The sequence below is a fragment of the Podarcis bocagei genome (genome assembly GCF_964188305.1).
Source record: "Podarcis bocagei genome assembly, chromosome: 1".
Classification (NCBI taxonomy): Eukaryota; Metazoa; Chordata; class Lepidosauria; order Squamata; family Lacertidae; genus Podarcis; species Podarcis bocagei.
Window position 1 is genome coordinate 15,218,407 of NC_138125.1, and position 20,496 is coordinate 15,238,902.

A 20,496-nucleotide genomic window follows, 5' to 3' on the forward strand; every position below is an offset into this window, starting at 1 on the left:
ACTTAATGGCATTGTATCTAAAAACATTTTAAAAAATGTATTAGGGGGAAAAAATCGTCCTGTAATATATTAACAGTTTAAAATCACCAGTTGCACCGATCAGACGATGCTTTGCACCTTAATGTTCATGCACATGCAACAGAGCCCAAACTCCTGTTTCAAAGTTCTAGAGGAGGGGGTCTAAAACCTAAAGGATGGCAAATAGGAGGTCTCACGTTATTTTTAATATGTCGCCCTCAAAAGACCGACGAAGCCCAGTGATTTTGACCAGGAGAAGCCACAGAAAGCCAGTAAGGAGGTGGTCCCTGAGAAACAGGTTCTGTTTGTATCGGGGGTGGGGGGTGGGGACATCACAGGGAGATGCTGAGTTCAGCCCTGCACAGATGCACTCAAAAGTAAATTGTCACTGAATAACTAATCCCATGGCTGCTAATCCTGCTACAAGTGGTTCTGCAGGACAGACTGCTAGCTCAGTCTGAGAATTAAAAGGGGGGGGGGGAAACACACCCACACAACTCGCAAAGGCCTTGCTGACGATGGGCAAGTTTACCATGCGCCTTGGAAGGCAAAGGTGCTTCTCCGCTCCCTGTGCCAAGCGTGATGGAGCAGGTGAAACACCCCCACGACCTGCCCCCGTTTGCTCCAATACGGCCCATTTGTTTATGTTGGAGCATCCGGAACGCAAGAGGCGACTGTGTGCGCTCGGGTACGCGTGTGTCACTCAGCATCACCCTCCAAATCGCTGAACATCTGGAGCAGAGGTTGCTTCCCAGCTCAAACTTGTTTGCATTTCTGCAGTGCCAAGTTCATTTTAAGAAAACAGCACAGAAGGGAAACCCAGAGGGGAGTCTAATTAATAAATCACAGCTCTAACAGACAATATATTCTGGCTTTTTGCCACCAAGCTAAGCATTAAAAAACAAAAACAAAAAACAGAGGATGTTAACCAGGGTGTTGGGTATTCTCAGCGTTTAGGGAAATGGCTGCAAGGGGGGGGGGGAGAATGGGATCTCCGTGAAATGTCACCTCACAATAAATGCTTTGTGCTCAAGAGAAGGCGCCGAGGGGACATGGGAGCAGCTTACTATTGTTCCCATCAGGCTTCTCTAGAGTTTCGCCCTGGAATGTCATGGAAGTGTTATGACTGACAGTTACATCAGCAGAGCTCCAGAGAAATGAAAAAGATGGCCCAATTGTAAACATTTTCCAACAAAACCAAACCAGAGAAGACCCACAGTTGGTTTTTTGAGACATGCGTTCTAAGCCAGGCTGCAGAAGCAACGCATTCTTAAATCCATGGGGTGTGTGGGCATGTCTCTATGTGTTAACTCTTGGGCGCATGTGCATTACAAGACATCTTATGTCACTTTGCTGTCATGGCTTCCGGCAAAGGATCTTGGGAGCTGCAGTTGGGTAATCAAAAGAGATCTCCAGCCCCATTTCTCAGAACTAGCTCCCAGGGTTCCTGGGGTGTGTGTGTGTGTGTGAATAGAGACCAATGATGATGATGATGATGATAATAATAATAATAATAATAATAATAATAATAATAATAAATTCTTATACCCTGCCCATCTGACTGGGTTGCCCCAGCCACTCTGGGCAGCTTCCAACAAAACTAACACAGGATTTATTTATTTTTGGTGAATATCGCTGTGCAGTTCTTCTGTAGCTGCAGTTTCCACAACACAGCTTCCCAAGGGAATTCCAGCACAGGAACAAACCCCTAACGAGAAAGATGTGTTGTGTGAACGCTCCCCACTGCAACCAACCCCAGGGTGCCTCCTTCAAGAACTCCCCTACCCCTGCCCCCCAACTTTCGAAACAGCTACCCCCAACTCAATTTGTTTAATGAGATCTGTGTGTTAGCCTGAGTTGATACAGTAATTATCCCAGATTAGTCTCGCTCACATTGGGAAGCTGCGTGAGCCTTTTGATCCGGGGAGCTGTCTTAAAAAATGAATGCATTCATGTATAATGCATCTGAAACTGCCGGCGTGGAGGTGGGGGGAACAATGAGGGGGTCTGTCGAAACCCTCCCAGCCCACATCCATTCGACGCAGGGGGCGAAAGAGCTCTGCAGAGTCACTTTTGCAGAGAGGTCAAGCCTCCCTGTTTCTCGTAGGCTGGGGGAAAGAGCTTAGACGGAAGGCCGGCAGACGCGATAAGTAGATGAGGATTCGGAGTTTGCACAGGTCAAAGCACAGCTCGGGCTGGAGAGATTGGAAATGAGGGGTGCACAAAGTACAGGATCTTCCCATCCACTTTCTCAATGTTGAAGCATGAAGGGTGAGCCTTGAGTCACCTGCCTCACAACGGAGGCTATGTCAGCAATCCCTCAGGAGACAAAAGGGCCATGGATAATTCATGCATTCCCATAATCTGAATAACTGCCTTCACAAAACACAAAGAATACTGTTTTGCAGCCGGTGCAGAAGCGCCGGGCCTTGCTGTACTATAAACAGTCTCGTGCCAGAACTGCAGCCCACAGCTATATAAAGCGGGGTTGCCCAAACCTCTGAGTCCCGTGACCCCTTGATGAACTTATAAAATGGGCATTGACCCCCAAACCAAATCCTCTGAAAATAATGTCAAGATATATCAATAGATAATCAACATTTATTAGTCACAGAACTGTAGGGTTGGGTGACACCCCAAGGGTCATTTGGCGCAATGCAGGAATCTCAACATGTGGTCCCCCATCCAATTTGAAACCATACCAGGCCCTGCTTAGCTTTGCAAATGTTCTAGCAGTTTTGTATTGCTGACAATCGCCATAAAACGTGAAGATAAATAAATGATGTTATATTGTGGTATCATCTTATTTAATGCAGTGTTTCCTCTCTCGCAAGGGAGCTGTACTCTGTACATGCCCCATGCCCTTTATTTCCGAGGTTCGTATTATTATTATTATTATTATTATTATTATTATTATTTTGCACCATAACTTGTAAATGTCTTTTCAACCCATTTTTGAACCCTAGATCTTTATTCGACACCTGCATATTCTCATCAAAAGGGTCCATATCAATCACCCTGTGCAGGGCCTTTGAACATCCTTGCCACTGCAGACACAGGAATCACAAGACTCAAAGAAGCCAATAATTTAGCCATTTGCAATACTTGCACTTCAATTTCTGGCCCTCCTTGGCTTCCTGACAAATCCAGACCCGTGACTGGATCATGAGAGCTAGGAGGAACAAAAGAAAAAGGAACACCTGCAATCAAGGTGTATGGATCCTGTTTCTAGAAGTTGTACCAAGCCGTCAAGCTAAAACAGTGAACCAGCACCTAGTACCAGTCTGGGATCAATGTCCTTGCGATGAGACCCCTGCACCAAGAACTCAAGTGCCACAAGATATACCATGTTGCACCAAATCACAGTCCATCTTTCACCCACCATCCTATCTCCAAAAGCAGCTGGTCATCATCCTGGCAAACACACCTTGACCCTGCTCTGTAGTTTCCAACCAGCATCCAGTGCTACCACGATAAGGACAGCTTCTTCTCCTAAGGGTGGGGCTGCTGCTTCTACCAGTGTCAAATGGGGATAAGTGAGAGATCATCAGCTTCCAACAGCATGAAAGGTGAGTAGGGGCTCCAGGGAAGGGCAAGACCTACTTCTAAGGACTTCATGTTGAGAAGCGGTGGTATCCCAAGCAGATGCCTAACTGAGTGTTGCCCTTCTGTGGGCAGGTGTAACCTCTCATCCCTAAGTAGACCTCCCAAGAAGGGCCATAAGCTCAGGGACAGAGCTTTTGCTTTCCAGGCAGAAGGCCCCAGCTTCAGTCCCTGGCACCTCCAGCTAGGACCAGGAATGACTCATGTCTGAAGCTCTGGAGAGACACTGCCAGTCAGGGGTAGACCAGGGGTAGCCACCAGACCCAGCCAGCATGGACCATCGTCAGGATTAATGGGTGTTCCAAAAACATCTGGAGGACACTGATTTGTTCTGAATTGCCCTAAGGTAACAGCCACATTCCGGTGCTTTATTTCTTAATATCTAAACCTATGATTAGGGACGTGGGTGGTGCTGTGGGTTAAACTACAGAGCCTAGGACTTGCTGATTAGAAGGTTGGTGGTTCGAATCCCCACGACGGTGTGAGCTCCCATTGCTCTGTCCCTGCTCCTGCCAACCTACCAGCTTGAAAGCATGTCAAAGTGCAAGTAGATAAATAGGTACCGCTCCGGCGGGAAGGTAAACAGTGTTTCTGTGTGCTGCTCTGGTTCGCCAGAAGCGGCTTAGTCATGCTGGCCACATGACCCGGAAGCTGTATGCCGGCTCCCTCGGCCAGTAAAGTGAGATGAGCGACACAACCCCAGAGTCATTCATGACTGGACTTAATGATTAGGGGTCCCTTTACCTTTAAACCTATGATTCCTTACAGGACATCTTCGGGAGAAAAGGTTAAGGAGTAAACCCTACACAAACCTGGAGTGGAGTCCCTAAGGCAGTTGGATGGCGCCTTGTACACCTCCTTCCAGAAGAAGAAGAAGAAGAAGAAGAAGAAAAGTTTGGATTTGATATCCCGCCTTTCACTCCCTTTAAGGAGCCTCAAAGCGGCTAACATTCTCCTTTCCCTTCTTCCTCCCCCACAACAAGCACTCTGTGAGGTGAGTGGGGCTGAGAGACTTCAGAGAAGTGTGACTGGCCCAAGGTCACCCAGCAGCTGCATGTGGAGGAGCGGGGAAGCGAACCCGGTTCCCCAGATTACGAGTCTTCCGCTCTTAACCACTACACCACACTGGCTCTACAGCAACTCCTGTAAGCCAAGCTGGTGCCAAACGTACAGTTCTGCTTTCCTTTGGACCACATCAGCGAGGCCGAGATAGAGGTCTTGTCGTCTGGGCAGCCCAGGATCTCTATATACACTGCCCAGGCTTGCACCCCAAGGAGGTCGCTTTGGTGCTGCTAATTCAGCAGTTTTGACTTCACCCTTGGAAGAGCACTCCGTTGCCTCTCGAGAAAGACAGGTGCTAACAATCTAGCTTTCTTGAACATCAGAAACGGTCCTCACCACCCTTCCTGGGAAATAAAAGTCTTCCTAACAATTTAAGGCACCAAAAAGAAACCGTAGAAGCAACGCCCCGCCATTTAAACTTATGTATTTTTAGAAACGCATTCGCCGTGGTGCTGCGATGCCACGGCTGCGTCACAACAACAGCAGAAAATTGCCATTATCTTGGTGGCATTAGATGGTAGTGGGAGGCAGTGATGGTTTGAGGGGATGCGCAGCAACATCAGACAGCAGCATCCTTTTTTTGGCATTTGCTCAATGCTTACTAGTGCACTAAAAACATTGCCTTTGCAAACAGGGGGACAGAACGTCCTTCAAGAGAGCAGGCACGTGGGCAAACGGATGTTTTGCTGACAAGGGAAATCAGAGGGTTCAGCTCTCCAAAGAAAGATGGGAGTATGAACTAAATTCATTACATGGGGGGGACGGGGACTGACAAATCACAGCATCACCCATGAAACAAGGTTTGGCTGGAAGGAAAGCATACAAGATTCTGTGCATGTCAGGTCTCAAGCCTGACTAGCACATTTGCTCTTCTAATCATCTCAACTTTAATGAAGTAAAATAATAATAATAATAATATCACTGCAGATGGTGACAGCAGTCACGAAATTAAAAGACACCTGCTTCTTGGGAGAAAAGCAATGACAAACCTAGACAGCAACTTAAAAAGCAGAGACAACACCTTGCCGACAAAGGTCCGTATAGTTAAAACCATGGTTTTCCCAGTAGTGATGTATGGAAGTGAGAGCTGGACCATAAAGAAGGCTGATGGCCAAAAAATTGATGCTTTTGAATTAAGGTGCTGGAGGAGACTCTTGAGAGTCCCATGGACTGCAAGAAGAACAAACCTCTCCATTCTGAAGGAAATCAGCCCTGAGTGCTCACTGGAAGGACAGATCCTGAAGCTGAGGCTCCAATACTTTGGCCACCTCATGAGAAGAGAAGACTCCCTGGAAAAGACCCTGATGTTGGGAAAGATGGAGGGCACAAGGAGAAGGGGACGACAGAGGATGAGATGGTGGGACAGTGTTCTCGAAGCTACCAGAATGAGTTTGACCAAACTGCGGGAGGCAGTGGAAGACAGGAGTGCCTGGCGTGCTCTGGTCCATGGGGTCACCAAGAGTCGGACACGATAAACGACTAAACAACAACAACAACAACTAGCATTTGTTGGGGGTTTCTTGGGTGGAATGTGGAATATCTATGGAATAGAGCATCTGGTTTGTATACAGAGGCAGCTAGCTGACCACTGCAAGAACAGGATACTGGACTAGATGGCCCCTGGCCGGATCCAGCAGACATCTTCTGCTGTTCTTATGTTCATGTAGATGGTTGCCCCAGGCTCAATCCCTTTCAACTCCAGGTAAGTCTTGGAGAGAACCCTGTCTGAAATACTGGGAAGCTGTTGCAAGTCAGTGTAAATCATAGGACCACTCTCTTCTGCTTTGGTCAGACCACACCTGGAATAATGTGTCCAATTCTGGGCACCACAGTTTAAGGAGGATGACATGTGCAGAGGAGGGCAACCAAGATGATCAAGGGTCTGGAAAGCAAGCCTTATGAGGAGTGGTTGAAGGAGCTGGGTATGTATAGCCTGGAGAAGAGGAGACTGAGAGGAGATATGATGGTCATCTTCAAATATCTGAAGGGCTGTCACATGGAAGATGGAGAAAGCTTGTTTTCTCCTGCTCTGGAGGGTAGGACACGAACCAATGGATTCAGGTTACAAGAAAGGAGATTCCGACTAAACATTCAGAAAAACTTTCTGACAGTAAGAACTGTTCGACCGTAGAATGGTCTCCCTCAGGAGGTGGTGGACTATCCTTCCTTGGAGGTTTTTAAGCAGAGGTTGGGTGGCCATCTGTCATGGATGCTTTAGCTGAGATTCCTGCCTTGCAGGGGGTTGGACTAGATGACCCTTAGGGTCCCTTCCAACTCTAAGATCCTATGATTGTATGACCAATTGTCTGACTCCATGTAAGGGCAGATTCTTATGGGGGCAGCATCTGGGTGAAAGCAGGGAGGGGTTCCAAAGGAAGTATTATCTACATTACAAACTCATGCATGTTCTATGTCAGTTTAAAAGCCATGTCTGCCCTTCACCCCCCAAAAAGAAAAGGAATCCAGCGAACTGTGGATGAGGGCCCTGATAATTCTTTATTGGAGATCTATAGCCCTCTCCCCCTTACAGAATGGCCGCTTCCAACGGGGAGAGGGAAAGATACGAAAATTAGATTTTGTTTAAATCTGCAGCAAAGCTACAGAAGTGCTGCACGCTGGTCTCTCGTTTTTTCTAGAGCTCTCCATCCTTGGCCATTTATTTATTTATCCCCCCCTCCCTCCGCTTCCTCATCGGTGCCAAGCTCTTCCTAATTATTCGGGAGTTTAAATGCTGCAGTCAGAACGTTATGCAAATGAAGTGCCGCACAGCTTATTCTAAGCACATCATCTGGGCTTCTTCAGCGCAGGATTAAGGAGGGGTTTCTGTTGGAAGCCTGATGTTCTGTGACTCTTTTTTTAAAAAGTTCCCCAGACATTTTAGGGTGGGGAGGAGGATTATTTAGGAAGAGACAGAGAAAGGGAAATATAAGAAACAGTCGCCCACAGCAGTGGCTGGAGGAAGCCCTAACAGGTGAGGCACAGACATATTGCAGTCACCGCAGCTTGCCTCTAAGACAGACAGAAACATAAGAGAGTTTCTGGATCAGACCAGGCAGCTTTCTAGATGGTTTCACATCAGCCTTAACAACAACAACAACAACAACAACAACAACAACAACAACAACAACAACGGGCACAAGATAAAAGAAACCAAAATAGAGTGGCACAACGGTTCAGTGCATTTGGCTGTTAACCAGAAAGTTGGTGGTTCGAGCCCACCCAGGTACGGCTGCGGGCAGGATTTCTGCATTGCGGGGGGTTGGTCTAGATGGCCCTTGGGGGGTCCCTCCCAAGTCTACAATTCAATGATCTCCAAGCAGAACACAGGAAGCTGGAGTCAGACCGCTGTCAGTATGCCGGGGTAGACTTTGGTCTTTCCAACTGCAGGGGCGCCCTGTGCGAGGCTAGAATTCAGTGCCCTCAGCCTCTCGCCTTGCGTTCTGCCCAATTCACTATGTCATCATTGCAACGTCCTGCAGCACCTCCAGACTAAGCACCCAGTGCAGCAAAAGTCACCTCTCAGCATGGCCTACATTGATGGGCAGCAGCTCCCCAGGTTTCAGACTGCGGTCTCTTCCAGTTCTACCTGGATATGCTGGGGAGTCAACATGCCACCTTCTGCATGCAAATATATGCTCCACCAGTGAGTCACGGACTTGCAAAAGGGTTACTGTAGTAAATGTCCAACAATGTGTTATGGAAAAAGCTCGATTTGTGGGGGTTGGGGGATTGGGGGGGAGTTTTCCTTCCTCGGGACAATCTAAAACTTATATTTTACGTTAGAAAGAATTTAGAAGATGTGCTAAAAACTTTTAAAACTCCTTAACAAACAAACAGTTTGCAAAGATAGTGCTGACCAACAGGGTAACTTGCAAGGCTTATTGAGATAATGGGAAATACTTTTCAACAACAAAACCTGAAGTACTATTAATGAAATTGTCAGTTCCGGGAAGGGGAACGGGCAAATTCCCACCACCCAGGAACTTCAGATCTGTAAACATCGTTCACTAGACAATCGCACTATTGTCTTCCTGGGGATGAAAGAGGCCCTGCCCTGGGATAGCCAACAATCTTCCAATTCAATATCCCATTTAGTTTGTGGGAGTATGAGTGCATTAGAAATCAGAAGCTGTCACTGACTGAGCATTTGAACATGTCCTACAGCGAAGCACATCAGAATTAATGGGGGAAAGTGTTTGTGCATCTTCATCGACACAGCTGAACTGAAGTGAGCCTCCTCTTTATTTTTTATTTATTAAATTTCTATACATCCGAGGATCACAGGGCTGTTGACAATATAAAAACACGAGAGAAAAGAGCAACAAACAATAACAATAACCCCCCAGTCTAAAAGGCCAAAGCTGGTTTAATTCGCCAAAGGCCTGAGAGGAAGGTTTTCGCCGGGTGCCTAAAGATATGCAATGAAGGTGCCAGGCGAGTCGCCCCGGTGAGAGCATTGCATAAACGAGGAGCCACCACAGAAAAGTCTTGTTCTTGTGTTACCACCCTCTGGACCTCATGTGGAGGCACACAAGGAAAGGCCTGGGATGATGACCACAGGGTCTGGGTTGGTTCATATGGAGAGAGGTAGTCTTTGAAGTATTGCGGCACCTGAGTGCTATACCAGCTGCACTGGCTCCCGGTGGAGTACAGAATCAGGTTTAAGGTGCTGGTTTTAACCTTCAAAGCCCTATACGGCCTAGGACCCTCGTACCTACGGGACCGCCTCTCCTGGTATGTCCCACGGAGGACCTTATGGTCTTCAAACAAAAACATCTTGGAGGTCCCAGGCCACAGGGAGGTTAGGGTGGCCTCGACCAGAGCCAGGGCTTTTTCGGCTGTGGCCCTGATCTAGTGGAACGCTCTGTCCAAGAGACCAGGGCCCTGCGGGACTTGACATCTTTCCGCAGGGCCTGCAAGACAGAGCTGTTCCACCAGGCCTTTGGCCAAGGCACAGTCTGACCCCCTCCTTCTGTAATCCTCATAGAACTCTAGCCCAATGGCTGCCATTAATTTGATTTTGAATTGATTTTACTTTTATTGTTGTTAGCTGCTCTGAGCCCGGCTTCGGCTGGGGAGGGCAGGATATAAATAAAATATTATTATTATTTTATTATTAAGGGTTTATAGGTCAAAAACAGCCCAGAAACTAATTGGCAGCCAGTGCAATCAGGCCGGGGTTGGTGTCAACTGTCTTGCCCCAGTGAGCAACGTGGCCGCCGAATTCTGCAACAACTGAAGTTTCTGAACCATCTTCAGGCGACAGCAGTGGATCCAGGGATGCTCCTGAAATGCGTACCTGCTCCTTCTGAGGCAGTGTGAATACTACTTCTACTATTACTAATAATAATAATAATGTAGGAATTTCTAACACATTCAAGGTCAGAGGGATCAGGCACAACAACTATCACACTGAAAATCGTTTTGTCAGCAGATGCTGCAAAGTCAAGAGTTGGGTGGGGAGAGGCGAGAGGCAGCGCAGGTTTAGAAGATGAAGGGAGCTCTGCAGTGCAGCAGCTTTCGAAAGCAAGAACCGCTGCTGTCAGGAAGCCCACAGTGACAGTAGCAGGAAGCCCTGGCCAAAAGGTACACAGCCACAAGGCTGGTCCCAGCATGCTACACCTCACCAATGAATGAGGACCTTTGCAAGCCAAAAACCCAAAGCATCTATCTTTGGGGGAAAATAAAAAATAAAATCTCCCAGGTCATTAAAGAGGCAGGTCAATGCAATCTGGGGAAGGAGCAGCAGCTATGGAGGGATGCTTAACAGACCATTAACCCTCAAGGCTATTAAAATAATGAACTGCAACTATTCAGAGATCAGGGAGTGAGTCAGGCAAGGGCAGAAGAGGCTCCCTCTCCTCTTGTTAACGGGATTTATGGGATGTTTAACATTAAAAATTAACACCCACTTTTCAAATAAAATGTTATGTGATCGAGGGGGGAGGGGGGAGGAGGCAGACAGGCTAAAAGGAGGATGTCATGCTGCCTGTCATATTATGGGTTGGTAAGCTAGACTGCACATTCCTTGCCTGCATGTGATGGTTTAAATAGATGGGAAGGTACCCTAGGCTTGAATTATGGGCAAAGAGGGATAGGGGTGTGTGTGTGGGTGTGGGTGTGTTGGGGCCATCTATGAAATCCACAACCCCCTACTTCCCAATTTTAGTATGGTAACCCCTTCAAAAAAGGGGGGCAAGCACAAAAAAAGTGAAGTGCCCCCTGTAAAGTTAATACTAAAATGTAAACATATCGTATTTGATTCCTGCCATCAGGGGCCCTATTATACCTGGCAGTGATGTTAAAAGTCACAATTTGGCCTTAGGGGCATTGTGAAATACACACAAAATGCCCACCAACCATACTTCGGTGTTTTTCACGTTAATTTCAAAATAAGAGTTATGCAGATGCGAAAGGCAGCTTTCATTTTCGCCCATGATGTATTTTCACTCCAGTCATCACTGCTGAACACATTGCTGGCTCCTATGCTGGGAAGCTCGAGTTCCCAGACACACAGCAGGGAATTCCCAGAGAACCAGCAGAAAGCAGCTAGCCTTGGAAACGCTACTGAATTATTCACCCTAAAATAATTAAGTACAGTGCGGTTTGCTCATCTGAGAAATCAGATAAGCTTTACGGCCGGTAGAGTGGAACATCAGGCTAAGGCAAGGGTGCGTGAATTAATTGTTTGCCCACTTGGCAATAGGAAAGGAACAACATGCCCAGCTTCAAATATTACTGAGCCCAACTCAAGATGCTTATATTAAGCCCTGCACGTCTTGGGGGCCAGGTGCATCCGGGGACCACCTCTCACCTACCAAGACCTTTCATTCATCACCTGAGGCCCTTCGTTGTGTGGCTCCCATCCAAAGGAGATGTGGAAGGTGGCAACAAGAGAACGGGCCTTTTTAGTGGTGGCTCCCTGACTGCGGAATGCTCTCCCCAGAGAGATATGTCAGGCCCCATTACTGCCAACCTTTAGGTGCCAGATAAAGATGCTTCTGTTCACCCAAGCATTTAGGTCTTAACTGGATCATAGGGTATGACTATACCCAAAGCCTGTACTGGTGTCCATCTTCAAGAGGATGGGGTGGGATCTTTCCTTTTTATGTTATTGCAAGATGAGCACTTTTGGCTATTTATGCTTTTTAAATTAATTTTGATGCCAGTTAAAATTTTTGTATTCTGCATGCTTTCATAATTGTAGGTCACTTCAAGACATTTTCATAGCTGGCGACAAGTATGAAAAGCTCCCTGGGAAATGATATATTATGAATTGAAAAGGATGTTTAAAATAATGTTTGTAAAACAAACAAACCAGATGCTTTTCTTTCGGGAATTATAGGGGCAGAACTACCTAAACTGTATAGAAACTTATTCATGTTTGCTACTACAGAGGCAAGAATTCTACTCGCCCCAAAATGGAAAGAAGCAGAAGTCCCAGCAAAAAAGGATGGGTACAAAAACTTATGGAATACTGTATGCAGAAATGGTGGAGGAATAAGAAACCAAGATAACAAACTTTTAATAAAAGAGTGGAAATGGTTTATTGAATATTTACAGACAAATTGTAAACAGATAAGAACATTGGCAGGATTATTGTAATAACCTGCAGTTTTATTGGCAAATAGAAGGGAAAGAAATGGAGGAGGTGAGAGATTTTACTTTCTTGGGCCCCATGATCACTGCAGATGGTGACAGCAGTCACAAAATTAAAAGACGCCTGCTTCTTGGGAGAAAAGCAATGACAAACATAGAAAGCATCTTAAAAAGCAGAGATATCACCTTGCCAACAAAGGTCCGTATAGTTAAAGCTATGGTTTTCCCAGTAGTGATGGGTGGAAGTGAGAGCTGGACCATAAAGAAGACTGATCGCTGAAGAATTGATGCTTTTGAATTATGGTGCTGGAGGAGACTCTTGAGAGTCCCATGGACTGCAAGAAGATCAAACCTCTCCATTCTTAAGGAAATCAGCCCTGAGTGCTCATTGGAAGGACAGATCGTGAAGCTGAGACTCCAATATTTTGGCCACCTCATGAGAAGAGAAGACTCTCTGGAAAAGACCCTGATGTTGGGAAAGATGAAGGGCACAAGAAGAAGGGGACGACAGAGGACGAGATGGCTGGACAGTGTTCTCGAAGCTACCAGGATGAGTTTGACGAAACTGCGGGAGGCAGTGGAAGACAGGAGTGCCTGGTGTGCTCTGGTCCATGGGGTCACAAAGAGTCGGACATGACTAAACGACTAAATAACAACAACATATTTAAAGTAGATGAATAAATGAGCAAATTAGGTTAATTTGGATGTGCAGAAGATATTAAAAAATAAATTTAAGGAAGCGCAGAAAGAGGGGGGAAGGAAGTCAAGCTTTGAAATGTTAAAATGGTTGTAAAATTAATGAAATGTATAAACCTAAAAAGAATAAGTAAAATTTTAAAAAGAAAAAAGAAAATCTCCCTTCAAAAGGCAGGGCAGCATATGTGCAGAGTTGGTTGGCGGGCTTTCAGTAACTCTCATGAAACGTGGAGACAAAGAGGAAATTTGGTCTGTGTGCGTCCCTTTATTTCAACTAAATTTCAGGAAGAACTTTGTGAGAATAAGAGCTATTCGAGAGTGAAATGGTCTCCCTGGGGGGGGGGGGTCATCGACTCTCCTTCCTTGGAGGTTTTTAAACAGGTTGGGTGGCCTCAGCTTTAGCTGAGATTGCAGGGGGTTGGACTAGATCAGTGGTGGCGAACCTTGGCACTCCAGATGTTTTGGAACTACAACTCCCATCATCCCTGACCACTGGTCCTGTTAGCTAGGGATGATGGGAGTTGTAGTTCCAAAAATATCTGGAGTGCCAAGGTTCGCCACCACTGGGCTAGACCATGGGTAGGCAAACTGCCCGGGGGCCATATCCGGCCCAATCGTCTTCTAAATCCGGCCTGCGGACGGTCCAGGAATCAGCATGTTTTTACATAAGTAGAATGTGTCCTTTTATTTAAAATGCATCTCTCGGTTATTTGTGGGGCCTGCCTGGTGTTTTTACATGAGTAGAATGTGTACTTTTATTTAAAATGCATCTCTGGGTTATTTGTGGGGCATAGGAATTTGTTTGTTTTTGGGGTTTTTTCAAAATATAATCCGGCCCCCACAAGGTCTGAGGGACGGTGGACCGGTCCCCTGCTGAAAAAGTTTGCTGACCCCTGGTCTAGATTATCCTTGGGGTCCTTTCCAACTCTACAATTCTATGATTAATTTCCAACACTGAAATAGGTGCTTGAGACAGACAGTATTGAGATAGGTAGGCAAATGGCCTGGCCCAATGCAAGTTAGCTTCCTGTACGCTTGTAAGTGCCTGAAACACTTCCAATGGAATTTTTGGGTCTTGATGGCAACAGACACAAATCGTGACACCATCATCTTTTTGAGGACAAAGCTGGAGGGGGAAATAGCATCTCCCCAAACTGTTGGTGGTTTCAGTTGTTTATACAGTAGAGTACAACAGCCATGATTCTGCAAGTATTTTGTGCATGCATAACTCAAAATGTTGGCATTTGACTTGAACTGGAACCCTGACTGCGCTTTAACATCAACACCCAGGGGACTATGGGAATGTTCTTCTGGCATCTTGTTGCATTGCCTTTTTTGCCTAAATTTATTCCAGATATAAGGTCAATGCAATTTACAAGTCTCCAGTTCACGAGCAGAGGCGATGCTGTGCCGTGGGAACAGAAGTGATTGCGAATAGAGAACGCCCAAAGATGGACTCCGGAAGTGCAGTCCTGTGCATGTCTACTCAAAAGTAAGCCTTGTTGAGTTCAATGGGGCTTGCTCCTAGGTAAGCAAGGACAGGACTGCAGCTTAGGAGCTGGCTGAGTTTGAAGCAATGCTTTAATCATGTATAACGTGGATTGAATCTGAAGTCTTTGGTGGCGGATAGCGCTAAATCCCTGTTTCCAATTTGGCACAGAGCAATCAATTCTCCTCTGGGAAAAGAAGCCCCAGTTCACCACCCATGTGCATAACCTGTTGCCTCTGCACTTGATCAAGGTAGCTGAAGTTGGAATCCAACCACACTGAGAAGTCCTGGTTTGGATCCAAACATACTCTGCCCTTCAGCATACAAAAGGAATCTTCAGCAAACTGCAGGGCGATGTTAGACTTCGTGCTGGGTGGCATCAGAAAAATATGCAGAAACATAAGCAGAATGATTTCTATAGGATCTCCTTCTTACAGAAGGGATGGGAGCTCCAGGTCTCCCTTGAAATGCTTTCGAGCTTACATCTCCCACCCTTCTCGAACTCAGCGTTCAAAATTCGCCAGTAGCTATCAACCACTGGCAACCAAGTGAAGATGCCTGGGGGGGCCAGGACAGCGTCTGATGTCTCCACCATCAGGAGATGCATGCCTAGTTATCCTTGACTCTTGCTCGTTTTCACACACTAACAACACATCCTGTGGATTCTATCCGTTATGTTTTATCTGCCCAATCAGAATGAACTTCAGGAACCAAAAAGTCGTACTGAAAAACACGACTTTTGGCCCCGAAACGGCAACTAGGCATTTCGTTACGCCGACTATAACCCTAGTTTAAGGAGCCATTGGGCCCCTAGCTTATATACCTGAGTTTCTAACACTTCCCCAACCATTGTTCATGCTGGCTGGGGCTGAAGAGAATTGGAGTTCAACAATTTTTAGAGGGCTACAGGTTCCTCATTTGCAGATATTTCCCCATCTGCTCACAACTCTTGGTTCCATCCTATTACATTTGAAGCAGGGCTGGATAAAGACATCCTGGGTGTCAGGAGTGCGTGCAGGAGCCAGGCCCTGTGACCAGTAGGGCTTCGCAGGGCTGGGGCCTTCCTAAGTTTGTTCTGGAGAGGCAAGGCGCAGCCGCACAGGTGAGGCCGCTTGGTAACTCAATGCACCTGGTGGCAAGAGCAGGGAAGGCATATAAGGTCAGCATTTCCTTTCGGCTCTTTGCCAATGCAACTTGTTTCCTGCCTTGCTGCGTTTGGCTTCTTGCTTCTTGACCCTGAGACCCTTGACTTCGTGACTCCTTTCTCCTCGACCCTCGGACCCTTGACTTCGTGACTCCCTGCTTCCAGACACCCGGACCCCTGGCTTCTGGACTCTCGTTCCTGCTCCCACCCCGCCATCTTGCCCCCGATCCCGGCGTCCTCAGCCGGGACTTTGATTGCCCCTAGACCGGACCATGACACTGGGGCCCTAAGCTTTCTCAAGTTCAAGAAAGCCCCCCTCCATCACTCAATGCTGCTGTCATCAAGGGATAACTGCACACGAGTGACCCAGCCCCCAAGCATATGAAATGTGTACTGTTCTTGACTCAAACCCCTAAGAGATGGCTTTCCCCATCTTTCATTCAACCACCCTGGTCATTAGCAGGATTTAAAATAAAAATAAAAATCTGTATCACACACACGCACACCCATCAAAATGTTGCAGAGAATTTGCTTTCATCAAGCTATGTTACTATGCCTTCCCACTCACTCGCAGCTCAGCTAAAAGTTCAAGAGCTTTTTATATTATTCACATGCCAATTACTGTGCAATCAAAGTGGGGGGGGGGAGAACAGTGGGAGAAAAGTTGTTTTTCTCCTTTCAGATCTCTGCCTCTTGCTGCAAAACCTGAAGCTCTTATTTTTAATTGCTTTTAAGTAAAAAGATCTAAATGGATCTCAGCAACAAGCCGAGCACTTCAAGACAAGGGCTGCAGAGCTTAAAGGTCAAGAACCCAGTACACACAGCAATATTATTCCTTGCAGAAACACAGACAGAAGCAGGAAATAACAATAATTATTATTATTATTTTGCCATTTTTGCTCCATGCACAGCCTGGCAATAACATAAAACAAAAGATTGAGCAGGTATGTGTCACTTTCAAGTGTTCACAGAGCTTTGCATGCATTATTTCCTCCCGTCTACCCTCCTAATCTGAAATTTGCTCCCGGAGTTCAAAAACGGCTCGCGCTAATGAAATTCCCTCTCGCAAAATGCGCCTAGAACAATGGGAGTTTCAAACACTGCCCGTCGCGCTCTCTCTCTCTCACTTCCACCTACCTCAGTTATTGTGGCAGGAGAAGGAACACATCTGCAATTGCTTGGCAGGAACAAAAGGATAAAAATGCTACAACTCACAGGTCACTACTAGGGCTGGGTGATATATCAATATATCATCCAAAACCAGTTTGAAGTCCATATTATGATATCAGATTCATAATTTTTGACCTGGCAACATATTAAGAACCATGGTGTGTGTGTGCATGATGCAAAAATCACAACGCAGGAAAAACCGTGAAACCAATGCCTCTACATAGCTCCATCCATATTTCAGGCATTGTGATATATCAGTATATTGCAAAGTTTAGTTAGTGTTGAAAACCAGATACAGAGGTACCTTGATTTACAAACTTAATCCATTCCAGAAGTCTACTGTTAAACCAAAGCGTTCTTAAACCAAGGAGTGCTTTCCCATAGCAGCGGTGGACTCAATTTACAAATAGAACACACTCAACAGGAAGCGGAACATGTTCTGCTTCCAAGGCAAAGTTCACAAACCAAAACACCTACTTCCGGGTTTGCAGCGTTCTTAATCCAAGTTGTTCATAAACTAAGCTGTTCTTAAACCAAGTTACCACTGTATTGGCCATCCCTACTGTTCGCCTCTACATAGTTCCATTCTTATTTCAGACATCGTGTTATATTGAGATGTTTGGCTGGTATATCACAATATTGAAAACCAGATACCACCCAGCCCTAGTCACGACCTTTACTTTCCTTGCCCAAACAGGGGCGGTGGCCACAATCGCAGGCCCTTCCCTAGCCGCTGCCTTCCCGCATTTCCCCCAGAGATTTTGCATTTGCATCACCTTTCAAGGTAGGGGTTTGGGGGTTTTTTTTTAGTGAACCCGTTCACAGTGCAAAATAAAATCTGTATTTCACATGCTAACATCTTATACAGTGGTACCTCAGGTTACAGACGCTTCAGGTTACAGACTCCGCTAACCCAGAAATAGTACCTCGGGTTAAGAACTTTGCTTCAGGATGAGAACAGAAATCGCGCGGCAGCGGGAGGCCCCATTAGCTTCAGGTTAAGAACAGTTTCAGGTTAAGAACAGACCTCTGGAACGAATTAAGTGCTTAATCCGAGGTACCACTGTATTCCAATAATATCATTTGAGGATTATGTCTTCAAGTGAGGAATTTGGAGGCCTCTGTTGGTACACACTCTCTACTCCCATGCCCATCTCAGACCCCAGATGGATAAACCACAAAACAGGTAACATACCTTCACGCTTTAGCGCAGATTTGGCGTGCCCTATGGCTTCCCATGGCGACGGAATGTCCAGGAAGACCGCGTCTGCAAGGTGAGTGATGCCAAAGCCGTTTTTGCAGACATCTTGGTTCTTCACCGTCACCAAATGGCCCACCTTGTGCTCTTCAAACTCCTGGATGGCTTTCTCAGCTCTCTGCTGGTGGAACTCCACTGTATACAGATGCCCCGTTGGAGCAATTGTCCTGATAATTGCATGAGACAGGGAGCCACTTCCAGTACCTAGGAGGAAGGGGAAGGAATTGCAGCCTTTGAGGAAGCATTTCTTACGAGAGAAGGATTCCCTCTTTATGCCCTCGTGTTAAGAGGATCTAGCAAGGGTTCGTGGTCAAACAGGCATTCGAAACCGGGTCTCCCTGCTCCTAAACCCCAACCTTTAACCACTATTCCACACTGCCACACGACTAGGGATCTGACCAATTTAATATCATCCATGGTAGAGGATTCTGATCACCTACTTTGCTAATGGGGAGAAAAGCACATTGCTGAGAGTCTGTCTCTGCCCCCATCTGCCTAGTGGGAGGTCGCCTTCTGCTACACAGCAGCTAAACAAGACTTTTGCTTGTAGGGAATTTGTATGTTTTGAAGATAATAAGGGACCAGAGATGGAAGAAGAATTTGCAACAAGATCTTGAAGAAGCCTGATCACGGCCACCTCGTCATCTACTGTGCACCATATCCAGGTTCGCTTCTTCACTAATTTCACTAATTTTACAATCATTTTGACATTTCAAAACTTGACTTCCTCCCCCCCCCTTTCTGCGGTTCCTTAAATTTATTTTTAATATCTTCTGCACATCCAAATTATCGTAATATGCTCATTTATTCATCTTCTTTAAGTATAAACGCTTATAAAACTGCAGGTTATTACAATAATCCTGCCAGTGTTCTTATCTGTTTACAGTTTATCTGTAAATATTAATAAACCATTTCCATTCTTTCATAAAAAAATTGTTATCTTGATTTCTTATTCTTCTGGTACGTTTTGCCATTTCTGCATATTCCATAAGTTTTTGTATCCATTCTTCCTTTGCTGGGGCTTCTGCTTCTTTCCATTTTGGGGCAAGTAACATTCTTACTGCTGTAGTAGCATGCATGATTAAGCTTCTATACATTTTAGGTAGTTCTGTCCCTATAATTCCCAAAAGAAAAGCTTCTGGGTTTGTTTGTTTTTTACAAAGGTTATTTTAAACATGCTTTTCATTTCAGTATACAGTGGTGCCCCGCAAGACGAAATTAATTCGTTCCACAATTTTTGTCGTCTAGCGATTTTTTCGTCTTGCGAAGCACGAAATCCCATAGGAATGCATTGAAAATCAATTAATGCGTTCCTATGGTCAAAAAAAGTCCAAACAAAGCCAAATTTGGTACAACAACAGTTTATTAACTGCTCTTTAAAGTCACACATACTGTAAAGAGCAGTTCAAAAATTGAAAGGAAAATAAATTAACTTTATAAACAAAACATGTCTTTGTTTTTAGACAAAGGAAACAAAGCCGCGAGACGTTTTCGTCTTGCGAAGCAAGCCCATAGGGAAATTTCGTCTTGCGAGGCAAATCGAAAACGGAAAAACCTTTCGTCTAGCGAGTTTTTTGTCTTGCGAGGCATTCGTCTTGCGAGGTACCACTGTATATCATTTCCCAGTAAGCTTTAACCTTACTGCAATACCACCACATATGATTAAAAGTACCTTCTTTCTCTTTACATTTCCAACACTTATTTGATTTAGATTTATACATTTTTGCTAATTTACTTGGTGTAAGATACCATCGATATATCATTTTCATATAGTTTTCTCTTAAATCATAACATGCTGTAAATTTTATATCCAGATTCCACAATTGCTCGCACGCTTCCACGTCTATATTATGACCAATATCTATTGCCCAATATCTATTGGGCAATATCCAGGTTCACTTCTAATAAATGCAATAGCCATGGGAATCAACAGTTCCACAAACAATGTTCGCTGCAAGGTCAGATGTAGTAAAAGGAAGCGATCTGAAAAGGCTGTGGCAGAAGAGTTAGTGACCCACTTGAATCACAGAACTGTAGAATTGGAAGAGACCACGAAGCTCATCTTGTCCAACCGCCAGCAATGCAGGAATGTTTTGCCCAACATGGGGCTGGAACCCACAACCCTGAGATTAAGAGTCCTGTGCTCTACCAACTGAGCTATCCTAGCCATGGGGCTTTCCCCTAGGAATCCTGGGTGCTGCAGTTTGTTCAAGGAGCTGAGAGTTGCTCAGAGACTCTTGTTCCCTGCACAGTGCTCTAATTAGCTGTGCCCGCCCCACTCGTCAAAGGAAGGTGCATAGCCAACGATCAGGGAAGATGGGAGTGGTAAAATCAGGAGGGCCAGGCGTTCCCCACATCTGAATTGTCAGCTAAATCATGAGGTTTGAGCTACTTGTGGCTCCCAAGCAACAGATATTTTAGCTCTTAAGTAAATGAAAAATGGTATGGACGGTAGAT

At 45.7% G+C, this 20,496-nt stretch overlaps 1 protein-coding gene across 1 annotated transcript in view; it reads right to left on the reverse strand.

Annotated features, from left to right (window-relative positions):
• The window catches only part of TRMT61A (tRNA methyltransferase 61A), a 59,409-nt gene that overhangs the window by 16,229 nt on the left and 22,684 nt on the right, over positions 1-20,496 (reverse strand). The window contains exon 3 of the mRNA XM_081194102.1: positions 17,977-18,243. Within this exon, the coding sequence (XP_081050228.1) occupies positions 17,977-18,243 (267 nt within the window). The remainder of the gene's footprint in view (positions 1-17,976; positions 18,244-20,496) is intronic.